This window comes from Chrysochloris asiatica, unplaced genomic scaffold, assembly GCF_000296735.1.
Source record: "Chrysochloris asiatica unplaced genomic scaffold, ChrAsi1.0 scaffold00006, whole genome shotgun sequence".
In the NCBI taxonomy this organism is placed as follows: domain Eukaryota; kingdom Metazoa; phylum Chordata; class Mammalia; order Afrosoricida; family Chrysochloridae; genus Chrysochloris; species Chrysochloris asiatica.
In genome coordinates this window covers 7,468,367-7,481,270 of record NW_006408524.1, presented here as the reverse complement: position 1 = coordinate 7,481,270, position 12,904 = coordinate 7,468,367, and the positions used below count along the sequence as shown (strand labels likewise).

The window sequence follows — 12,904 nt, the reverse complement described above, 5'->3', positions numbered from 1 at the left end:
GGAAACCCTATACAGGGTTGCTATGGGTCAGAACAAACTCGATGGCAATTAACAACAACAACAACAACATATAGATAAAAGGGAGGGAATTAGTTCTTATATTTAGGAGAAAATAGTATTTTATGAGGGAAGACTTTATATAAATATAGTTTGCTAGTCCTTGAGTCTTCTAGCATCTGTTGTCTTCACTTGGTGTGGTATAAGAGGGAACATTATTTTTATTTTAAATATCTACATTGAAATGAATTTTTTACACATCTTAGGTTTTTTCAGTATCTTTTATCAAGAGGAACTGAATAAGCAGTTTTCCATATTCTTTGAGATTAAATAAATATACTTTTGTTTTGTAAAATATTTTCTCTCTGTTTCTCTGTTTTAAGGTATTGCACAATGGCCTTATTATGGAGATGGAGCACCCGACTGTGGGGAAGATATCAGTCCCAGGTCTGAACATTTTGGTTATTTTCTTTAATATCTTTCTTTGTTCATTGTAAAATATGATGATTACTGCAGGTCTGGATGATCCCCAAACTTGTCAAGACGTGACCATCATTTTGAATAAAAGAGGATCCCTTGGTCCACACTCACAGGAATGAATGAACTCTGAGAGTATAGAATTGTGGCTTAATTATAATGAATGTCTGATTGCTTCCATGACAAAAAAAAAAAAAAAAAGCTCCTATTTCCTAATTCCTCTTAGTGTAATCATATAGTCACAAAAATCCATTATGTAATTATTAACAGAGAGGTAACAACAGATATGGTAACTGTTATGATAGTAATGTGCAGTTAGTATGAGACTAACAAAACAAAGTCAGAAAGAAGTAGTGTCTGTTTACGCCAGGGTTGGAAAAAGTGCAACCACAGTGCTCCTTGGAGGCCAAACTTCATCTCTCATACTTTGGACATATTGTCAGGAGGGACCAGTCGCTGGGGAAGGATATCATGTTTGGTAAGGTGGAGGGTCAGAGAATAAAAAGGAAGACCCCCAGTGAGATGGACTGGCAATACGGCAGCATCAATGGGCTCAAGTGTGGCTACAGTTGTAAGGTTGACCCAGGACCAGGCAGTGTTTCGTTCTGTTGTGCATAGGGTTGCTATGAGTCAATACTGACTCGATGGCACCTAACAACAACAATTTTCCCAAAGAACTACGGTGGAAGGTATGGATATTGGCTTTGCAGATTAGAACACTGAATGTTTTCAGTAAGCTCAGTATGGGTTGAATTTTTGAAAGTTTGACTTGTATCAAACTTACCAAAGACTGCTGTTTTTACAAAATGCCAATTTCTTAATTTCCAGAGGAGAATTCTTCTTTCCAGTGGCCTGAGACTCATGCCAACCTTTAGAGCATCCTCTTGGACAGTGTATCCAGAGCTTATGCCCAGTTCCTTGACCCACTACACACTTATTTCTCTGGTGATCCTAATAGTACCATCCCTCAGATCTGTTGTGTCTTTCCTCTGGATCTTGTTAGATAAACACTCCACATTCTTGTTCTTTATGTCTCCATTTTATAAACCATAAGTAGCCCTGGTGACACAATGATTAAGAACTCTCTGCTTACTGAAAGTTTGGTGGTTTGAACCTCAGGAGAAAGACCTGGTGATCTGCTTCTGTATAGATCACAACCAAGAAACCACCTGTGTGACAGTTCTACGCTGTCACATGGGTCACAATGAGTTGGATTGACTTGATAGCATCCAACAGTACACCAATGTACTACTTTTCCTTTTTTCTTTGACAAGGACAATGAAATTTGTTAGGATATGACTTTGACCATGTTGTCCTGAAACTACTTCCTGATTGCCTTGCTTGGAATTTGGGCATATCCTAAATTCCTTAGTGTCCTCAGTTGAATAGCATAGACCATTTACTTCTAAATATCTGATCTCATGTATTGAATAACTGCAATTGTTTATGTCATTCTAAGATTTGGGGGTCACTTAATAATAAATTCCTATAGCAGACTGGAATTGTAACTGTTGGCATGCAAAAATAATAAAAGGGATATAATCAATGAAGCATAATGAAAGATAAAATTCTAACAGGGAGGGATTTTAGGAACATTATCAATCAATTAAGGAAGGTGACTATGAGAATGGGTTTACACATGTTGTTGTTGTTGTACTGTGCAGTGGAGTTGGTTCCGCTCATAGCAACCCTGTACAGGGTTTCTGAGGCTGTAAAACTTTACGGAAGCAGAAAGCCTCATCTTTCTCCCACAGGACAGCTGATAGTTTCAAACTGGTGCCCATGAGATTAGCAGCTCGATTCGTAATCACTACACTACCAGAGCTCCTTACAGGGAAATGCCATACAACACAGAAAAGTGGTGGGGAAAAAATGTGTGTTGATGAAAACTAAAAAGGTCATTCATTCATTCATATCAGTGAATATACACTATGTGCCAGGCATGACTTTGTATCTGGAAAATACCAACATAAACCAGACAACATGTCCTCTGACCTCATACAGCTTACAGTCAGTGGAAAGCCAGGTAACAAAAACAGGTAACACATATTTCTATAACTGCTCTGGTTGTTTAGTGCCATCAAGTTGGTTCTGACCCATGGCAACACCATATAGGGTTTCCGAGGAGTGGTTGGTGGATTTGAACCTCCAACCTTGAAATTCAAACTGACACTGAAGCCCAGTGCACTATCCTGCTGCGCCGTATCAGGACTCCTCATGTTAAATGCAAATAAGGGGAAATAATGATATGTTGGTTGTCATATGGAATAATGTGGGTGAGTTGGGAAATCCTCTCTGAGAGGCTGACTTATAAGCTGGGAATTGAATTATAAGAAGAATTTGTCATTTGAAGAATAGGAGACGAGCATTCTAAGCCAAGGTACCACCATGTGAACATGTCCTAGGTGGGAAAAAGTTAGATGTGTTTTACACCAGTACGAAAGGGGGGAAGAAGGACAATAATACATATGACTGATTGAGGAGAGTGTGGAGACCTGACTAAGCTTGCTTTTACTGTAGATGACTTTAAGCAGGGCAGTAAAATGATACTATTTACTGTTTAAAGTACAGAGTCAGGTTAGGAAGTTATCATAGGAATTCAGGTGGTGGTGTGTTGAATTAGTGTCACAGCAATCAGGGTAAAGAGAAGAAGAGTAGAGAGCATTTTGTTTAAAAAATGTGATCATATTGCCTCCAGTTTGAGAAGACTTTGAAAAGCATTTTGTCAGCTAGTTTTCAGCTTTACTTTTTAAACTGTGTAACTGATTTTCCAAATGAAATCTCAAGATCTAAAACAGATCCAAGCAGTTTTGCTGATGGATAGCCAGGCACTCCATCCTCTGAGCTTTCTTCCTTTGCCATATTGTGGTCCTCCAGACACCTCCCTGAAACCATGGTCCCCAAAGAACAATTCAAGAACTGCTGATCTAATTCAACTCCACATGTTTATACATGAGATCATATGTTGTTATTAAGTGCCCTTGACTCATTTCTGACTCATAGTGACCCTGTATAGAGTTTCCAAGGAGCTACTGGGGGGATTTGAACCACTGAAATGGTGAGCAATCCAATGCGTATCATCTAGCACCACCAGAACACATGAGAGGAAAGAATAAGAATTTTAGTCAGTACATGCTAGAAAGAAAAAAAAAAAAAAAAAAGGAAGTCAATGACTAACCTGGAATTAACTCATTGGATCTGACACTCTCCCAATCAATCAAATGTGAATTTTCAGCACTGGACATCTAACCCCAAAGTTGGCAGTTCAAACCAACCAAACATCCCTTGGAAACCCTATACTGGGTTGCTGTGAGTTGAAACAACTCAATGACACTTAACGATGACAACATGATAAATGAATAGAGAAATAATTTTAGGAAGAGAAGAACACTTTTCAAATTCTAGAAGAGGAGAAAACATTCACTTTAACGTATAAGTGTATATGCTAGTTGTTGTAACAATAATGCTCTGTAATGACATTTGATTCAAATATAGGCAATCATGTATTCCACACATGTGGATCGCCTGCGGGAACAACTGGTTTACACTGGGTTCAGCTTTGGTTCTAATTGCAGGTCTGGGCTTGGCTGCTCATTGTAACTTGGGCTCAATTGTTCTTCATGTATCTCTCAAGTTCTTCTCATATCAAGGGCAAAAGGTCAAACAGACACCACAATTCCACTTTGGTACAGAACTTGCACTCCTTCTGCCCACATTTGTTGGCCAAAGTAGTTTTAGTCCAAGTCCAAAGGGGTGGGGAGATACACATTACTCTTATTGTGAGAAACTAGAAAGTTTCAATGTAAAAGGCAGAGACATAGGAGGGGTAAATAAATGAAGCTGATAATTCCCTCTACTACATTAAAGTTTGTGACTCAACAGCAATCTGCTATTATCTCCTTTTGCTTTTTCAATTTCTGTAGTGTTTAGGCATAATTTTGGTATGTCTATTCCCTTGACTTTCCTTATATTATTCTTGTAGAATTATTATCAATATGGAGGTCTCAGATTTGAGATGGAATTGACATGTGTAGATTATTTGTGAAATCTGTATTTGAGTGTCTCTTGAAGGCAATGTATGTGCATTCTGTAAAAATGAACTGTGTTGAATGACAATGCTATTACAGATACCAGGTAAGAACTTGTTGTTACATCTCTTATTTCCATGTAAAACAATAAGAAGCTATGCAGATAGGTCAAGAGATATTAAATGTAAGAGGTATTCATCAGGAATTGCATTAGAATATTTAAACTTTTATTTCTAAAGATAAATTAACAAAAACTCATTTTCCTATGGATTACCCCTTTCATTGATTTTATTTGCCTATGACATTTCTGCTTTTCTTTGTAAGGAAGACCTAATCAATGACATAGAAAGAACTCAAATGCTCCTAGAATGTCTCCTAGGTGACTCTTTAAACAGGAGAGACAAAGGGAAGTTAAAAGTGACTTCATACTACACTGTTTTTTGAGTAACTAATGGAGCGCTTTTTAAATTTTTATTTATTTAATTTATAAACTGGGGTTCTATGCACTATTACTTAAAGCTTTTTGGTCATCTTACTCACAATGGGCATGTTGCACCAGAGCTATGTCTCTGAGCTGGTGCCCAAATGCCACCTGCTAGACAGCTGGACCCCTGGTGCGGTGCTGTACGATAAGCACTTGACTGCAAACCACAAACTCCGTGGGTCAAACCTGTCAGCTGCTCCTCGGAATCCCTATACAGGGTAGCTATGAGTCAGAACTGATTTGATAACACTTAACAACAACAAGAGTTCTGGTGTAGCGCTGTGGGTTAATCCGCTGGACTGCAAAGTCGTCGGTTCAAGCTCACCAGTCGCTCCTTGGAAACCCTATACAGGGTCTCTATGAGTCGGAACCAACTCAAAGACACTTAACAACAACAGCAACAGGCAGCTTCAAGCAGCAGATGGCGGCCTTGAACATTGCACAGATCCCTGCCTAGCTCAACAATGCCATTCTGGTGGGCACGTCCCTGTGGCCTTTTTCCAGAGCTCTGGTAGCGTAGTGGTTACGAATTGGGCTGCTAACCTCAGAGTCAGCAGTTCAAAACTACCAGCTGTTCCGCAGGAAAAAGATGAGGCTTTCTGCTCCCGTAAAGATTTACAGCCTCGGAAACCCTGTACAGGGTCGCTTTCGGACTCCACGGCACATAACAACAACAACAATAGCTCAAAACAGGACCTGGATGAGATGAACGCTGACATTAGAAACACACTCAGCAAGGACTACCTGGAGCCCTTCTACAAGTTCAGTACCCTGCTGGGCTATACCATGACCAATGCCATGTGCCTCATCCTGGAGTTTGAAGCCCATCCCCGTGCCTTCATCATCACCATCAATAGATCCAAGAAGGATGGCGCCAGGTTCTTCCTGCATTGTGGGCGACTCCAACCTGAGTGCTTGGCCCAGCTGGCCCAGGCTGATGACTATGAGCAGTTTAAGAACGTGGTCAACTACTAACCAGAGTAGAACCTGCTCTTTGAGGGCACAGGCAGCAACCCTGGAGACAAGACCCTGGAGGACGGATTCTCCCAACACGAGGTGAAGCTGAACAAGGTCCACTTCTGGGTCTTGTATGCCTTAGTGAAGCTCAAGGAACAGGAGTGACACAACATCGTGTGGATCGCCCAGTGCCACCACACCAAGATCCACATCTACACCTCCATCTTTTAGGCTCCCCACTGTGCACTCCATGGGTCTGTGTGTGCTGTGACAAAGCCTAGGGGGAGCAGGGGAGTGAGCGCTGCTGCCCAGCATCCCCAGCCTTCTCTGAGACTGCTTCAAAAAACTTGTGGAATAATAGAATGAAAAGATAATGAACTTCTTCCACAAATTTTCTGAAGCCCCCTTGTGTATTTACATAGATATGCCTGCATCTTCACATTTACAGCAACACCCTTGTTAGTAACTATACTTTTCTATGTTATTAATGAACTTCAGTTGTGCTGAATTATTTTTAGGTTGCATTCATTTGCTTGTAGCATTTCTTATCATCATCATCAATGGACTGTTTTCTTTTGAAGAGCAGCAATAAATCTTATACCATATTTATAACATTTGCTTTAAAACTATATACATCCATATAGCATTCCCTTAGATGATAGTTCTTATGTAGGATACTGCTGACCGGCTGTTGTTGTTAAGGGCCTTAGAGTTGGTTCCAACCCATAGTGATCCTATAAAGGGTTTCTGAGGAGTGACTGGTGAGTTTGAACCTCCGATCTTGCAGTTCAAACCGATCTTGAAGTTGAGTGCTTATCCTACAGTGCTACACCAGGATTGGTTAGAAACCAGGATTGGTTAGCATACTTAAAAATATCTTGTTAGACCTATGCTTAATATTCTTTAAACAGAAATGGAAATTTATCTACATCTTCAAAGTTTCTTTTGAGGTCTTAAATTTTAAAGATACATATTGTAATTATGCATGGATTGTTTCAATTTTGTAATAATTATCTATGTTAAAACACAGCAATTAGTGTGACCTTAATTCTCTATTAATATATGTTTATTGCAACACACTGGCTTTTTATATAATTTCCCACACCTCCAGTTCATAGTCAAGAAAAAGAAAGGAATTTCTATTGTGTATATAGATGTTGTAGTTAAGTCAGAGAGACTAGTTACTGCTCATGAATTATTTCTAAATATGAGTTTAGTTATGCTAAACTCTATTTCATAGCTTGCTCATTGCACTATTCTGTCATTTGAACTACAGAACATACTATTAAATTGCTAAAGATGGAGGTAGACTAAGAAAATTGAAATATAAATGATACTATAAATGGAGAAAATATATCATGTCTCTCATTGTCAGACTTCAATATTCAGATGTTCTAAGAGTTCCTAATGAGGGGAGTAGTCACTAATTTTAGCTCATTGTTCATTTAGTGATAAAAGGGTCAGAACAATAGGCACATTGCATTAATTTTCTCACAATTAACTAATATAAATTGGTTGAGTGCTAAAACCTCAAATACACACACACACATATACACAAGACTCAGCTAACTGAACTATGTTCCAGATGTCCTATGAAGCTCTGGGGTACAGCTGTATGTAACACAGGTCCAGTGTTGTTCTATGGAGGCAGTATGCTGAGCAAATTACCCAAGAAAGTAGGTCATATGAAGAAGTCTCATTAACAGCCTGAGATATGCAGATGAGACAACCTTGCTTGCTGAAATTGAAGAAAACTTGAAATACTTACTGATGAAGATTGAAGACTATAGCCTTCAGTAGGAAAGATTGCACCTCAATATAAAGCAAATGAAACTCCTCACAACTGTACCAATAAATAACATCATGATACAGGGAGAAAGGATTGAAATTGTCAAAGACTTCATTTTGCTCAGATCCACAAACAGAGCTCATGGGAGCAGCAGTCAAGAAATCAAATGACATAATGCATTTGGCAAATCTACTGTAAAAGACCTCTTTAAAGTGATAAGGAGCAAAGATGTCATTTTGAGGAATAAGGTAAGCTTGATCCAAGCCATGGTATTTTCAATAGCACGTGAAAGTTGGACAATGAATAAGGAAGATCAAGACCTTAGAAAAATCTGCTCATTTGGTTTATGTGATTGGTGAAACATATTGTAAGTACCATGGACTGCCAAAAGGACAAACATCTGTCTTGGAAGAAGTGCCATTAACATATTCCTTAGAAGCAAAGAATGATGTGACTTTGTCTCTCATACTTTGGACATGTGGTTAGAAGGGACCTATTTCTGGAGAAGGACATCCTGCTTGGTAAAGTGGAGGGTCAGTAAAAACGAAGAAGAGCTCTGATAAGATGGAATGACACAATGTTTCATTCTGTTGTGTGAGGATCACTATGTGCTAGAACCAACTCAATGGCACCTATCATCAACAAAAGCAGGGTGGCAGGTATGATTAATTAACACAGAAAATTGGAATGGGTATTTCCCTGGGAAACCAGAGGACACAGTGGGAGGCTTTAGAGATACCAAACAGGGAGACCTCATCTAGTGTTCAGGATCAGGAAAGGATGAGGGTCAGGTGATCTTAGAAGGGAGCAGTGTGTAGGTCCCAAAGCAGAAAAGAACATGGCACCCTGGAATGACTGAGTTACCCCTGAGTTAATGACTGAGTTAAAATACAAATGGAGAAAGTGGGGAAGTGGCAGGTTTAAAGTTAAACTGAGGAGTAAGTAGAGACCAGATGAATAAGCTCTATAAAGGAGCTAGCAGTAAAATTTAAAATATATCAAAACTTTAAAAGAGACCAATACTGAGGCCTCTGATTCTAACTGTTTGACAGGTGAAGGTGAGACTTGGAATTGGAACTTGGGTAGGATCCCCAAAGTTGTTTTAGCGGTAGTTCTCATTAATTGATTAAGAATGATTTCTACAAAACTTCTTGTTTGATTGAAGACTTTTCAAATTTCATTATGTTCTGAAGATTAGATTGAAATTAAGTGTTAATTATAAACAAACAAACAAGAAAAACAAAACAGGAAAGGTAACATTATAATTCCTACCGCAACATCATAACATTTCCTCAACAAGAGATCGTCCATTGTGTAAACATCACCATATTTATTTCCACTTAAGTGGAAAGATCTTGCCTTAGTTTTCACATACCAAAGGACTGCCAGTTTCCACTGAGCCATTAACCATTTTGCATCTTCTTCTAATACTGCTGGTCATTGGCCTTTTAACCAGAGTGGAACATGCCGTCCTTCCATGTACTTTGTAGGTGCCAAAATAGCCTTGGTGCTGAGTTCCAGACTTCAAAGGATATCACCAAAATAGAGTTTGATGTGCAACTCTAACATTTCTCACCACAGCCTTGTTCAGATACTTCCCTGTGAATGTGCATTGCGGTTCTTTGATTTCACCCACACTTCTGGGAAGTGTTTTAATGGTGAGTGTGTCAGCAGTATGAAAGTAAAGCAGTTTTCTAGGCATGTGGAATGATTTTAAATGAAATTACTGTTGCTTGCTGGTCCCCTGATCTGTATTTTTCATGAAGCAGCTCCAAGTTCTCTTTAATAAAACTTCTCTTAAGTTCCCTCGTAGTATTTTAATATTCATATTTGGAACCTGCAGCAAATTTTTAGCTTGTGGGCATTGGATGTCAGGTGAGCAATTACCACTATGAATTAACGTATCTCAAATCAAATTGTTGATGCTTGGATTTTATGGCGATATTCTAAAAAAATTGAATGCGCTGTTTTTTTATTTGATTATCTGACATATGGTATTTCTGAGTGCTTTGGATAACTTTTTATACATGATGATCTAAAGCAATTTTATTGTTTCAGGACAGTATGCGTTGTAAGCTTTAGGAGGGTGAAGATGCTGTCATTTAAAATTTAATCAGTATTTTCCATACCAACTAATCACTAAAAGTAAGGTTTCTAACTAACAATTAGGATAAAAATTCATCTGGTGAAAAATAATCGAGAAAGTGATGTTTGAAAACTGTTTGTAATATACATTTTTGTAACTAGACGGGCTCATTGGGAAGTTAATCTAAAAAGAAATTTATTTTATTTCTTTAGTTTATTTTCAATTTGAAGCATACGTATATAGATTAAAGGAGAGACCACAAAGTCTTTTCTTTAGTTACTAGACTTTGTCTTCTATCCTACTCAAGCCTTCATCTTTCCCTGTTACAGTTAGCTTTTTCTTCCCTTTAGATAGAAAATTAGATAGTGTTTCTGAAATCACATATCTTTAAAGTGCAGTTAAATTTCTATAATAGATAACAGCAAAGGGAAAAGCAGTCACAAATTATGCTAGGGAAAATGAAATATTAAAAGAAACAAAAGTTTCATCTTATATCCCTCTATAAAGTTAAAATATGTTGGTCTTCACAAAGAATTCCAAGTAAAACCAATATGAGAATGGAAGGTGAGATATGTTTCTTCCAGGTAGAAACCCTTTGTAGATGACAACAGGAAGAGGGTGTAAAGTTCTCATGTTGTGTGAAGTGAATAATCTATCTTCTAGAAAGAATATACTCCTTTAGGGACCAGATTTAGCTGCAAAAAAGAGGAAAGAGATGAAAGGAAGGGTCTACATTCTGTCAACAGACTGAGGGAAATTTGGCAGGGAAGTTATTTTTCAAATAGACTAGCCATGGTATTTCCCAAAGTCCTCAATTATTTTTAATCTTATTTTAAAAAATAACCTATGATGATACACTGAAGTGAAACGAATCAGAATATTCTTAGGTGATTTGACTTTTAGGTGTCTGCACTCTTCCTGGGAGTCTTGTTTCAATGAGGCAGGATCGTAGACATTGTTACTGTTCAGAAACAAATGAACAGTACAGCAACTTCACTTCCTAGGAGAACAAGGAGGAAATAGAGGAGGCATGAATTGTATCCTCAGGAATGTTTTTCCATCAGGAACTTGAGAAGCCCTTAAAGCCACATTTCTGTTGCTGATACAATTTAGGACTCTCCATCAACTATCCTTATCTGTGCTGTAAGGAAGAAATATTTCATGAACTTGGACTTTCATGCTAAAAGGATTCATGTTCCTGTTACTTGGGACTGGGAAGGTGTCCAGGAACCCAATTGTTCCTCTTCAACATGTCCTCATCAACCTAGACCGTAATGGGATTCCTGATGACTGATTTTGTATCATAGACAAGAAACTATTGTTGCAAATCAGCTCTAAATTATGAATTGATTTTTGAGGGACCTATGTTTTTACTACTAGAAATACATTTTTAATGAAGAATTTTCCTGGATGGATGTTTAATTGGATTTATAAATTCTTTGGGATTCTTTTTCAAGCCTTATTATGCAATATGATCTTTGAGGTTAAAGGTATGTTTGACAGAATTTCAGTGGATCACTGATTGCCAAACCAAATCTAAAGATAGAGCAAAACCAAAACTAGACAAAATACAGGAAGAGTGGGTGGCTTGATGAGAATTTTTTTTTTGTCTTAGAAGGTGGACCAGAAATGTCTGGTTGTCTTTGTTGTATTATCTACGCTGACTTTATTAGGGTGCCTAGCCAAGATTTTTTCTGGATCAAATTTAAGTTCTGAGCTCAAATTTAAGTTCTGAGCTTATGATGTGTCTTTAGGGAATGAATTAAATCAATTATGTATAATTAGGAATGGATTGGCTGGAGATATAAAAACAAATAACTATATTTGTTAATTACAAACATTTAAACATTATCTTCTAGTTTGAACTTCCTTGTTATGGAATGAGCTTGGATAACCAAGAGGTGACTATATAATTGTCTCTTAGAGCTTTTAACCTGGATTGAGTCGATTAACTTCATTGCTCAGTTTATTCACAGCTGAAGAAGGAGTTGTTTTAGACCACCTTGAAACCAGAGTGGCTTTTTGTCTCTCATTAGCATTTTTGTCTCTCAGTAGCATTCAGCATTAGCAGCCAGGGAAAGGTGAGAACTGGATAGAATCGCATACAAATTTTCTTTTAATAGGAATTCTTACTTAGGAGACATAGAGAAAATATCAGATGAATTAATCATCTTTTTTTTTTTTTTAAGTAAGAAATCATTCTCTAAATTTGAATAGCCACAAAATATTAAAATTAATATGAGGTATTAGTGGAGGTGAAGAAATGGTAGTAATGGTGATAGTAAGGGGTTAAAAAAAATCTTCAGCTAGATTAACATTACCAATGGGCCATGCACGATATCCTATGTATCACATCATCCTCAACCATCAGTATTTATTTGGCACAGAGCTAAATGGGTAGGACTCAGTTTATTTTTCCAGCTGGGGCAAATGTTGTGTTTTGTGGATGAGTTACGTATCAGCGTCTAGGAAACCATATCACCATGTTGTCATTTCTTTGCCAGGTATGGCATTAGCAGTCACTACATCTCTGGGTCCACCCTTGAGTAAGATTAAGATACCACCTAACGAGGAAAGAGTGAGGGGCCTTTAAACTCTTTGCCAAATGGTCCTTCAGCTGAACAGCATATAAGTCAGAGGGACATGTGACTCTCAGAATGGGTAATAAAGAGCATCTGCCTGCATATGTTGATACTGTTCCTATATACTACAACCTGTTTACATTGAATCAATTCAGACTCATAGTGGCCTTATAGGACAGAGCACAATTATTCCATATAGTTTCTGGTGTGGCACTGTTGGATAAGTACTGAACTTCTACTGCAAATTCTGTGGTTCAAACCTACCAGCCGCTCCTCAGAAACCACATACAGGGTCGCTATGAGTCAGAACCAACTCACGGCACAATAATCTTCATGGAAGCAGATTACTACAACCTTTGGTTAAGAGTTGAGCACTTAACCACTGTGTCACCAGGGCTCCTTATGAACTCCATATCCCTGATTATTTCAAGAAGCTGTAAGCTTTCCAAACAATTAAGCAAAAGCTTAACTTTGGATAATTAAAATAAATAAATAAATAATAAA

General features: G+C 37.9%; 1 protein-coding gene and 1 pseudogene across 1 annotated transcript in view; both read left to right on the top strand.

Moving 5' to 3' along the window:
- LOC102820687 (succinate--hydroxymethylglutarate CoA-transferase-like) overlaps window positions 1-12,904 on the top strand; it is a 1,213,992-nt gene that overhangs the window by 1,017,457 nt on the left and 183,631 nt on the right. The window contains 1 exon segment of the mRNA XM_006832262.1: window positions 381-444. Within this exon segment, the coding sequence (XP_006832325.1) occupies window positions 381-444 (64 nt within the window).
- On the top strand, window positions 5,017-6,174 carry LOC102833054 (annotated as a pseudogene).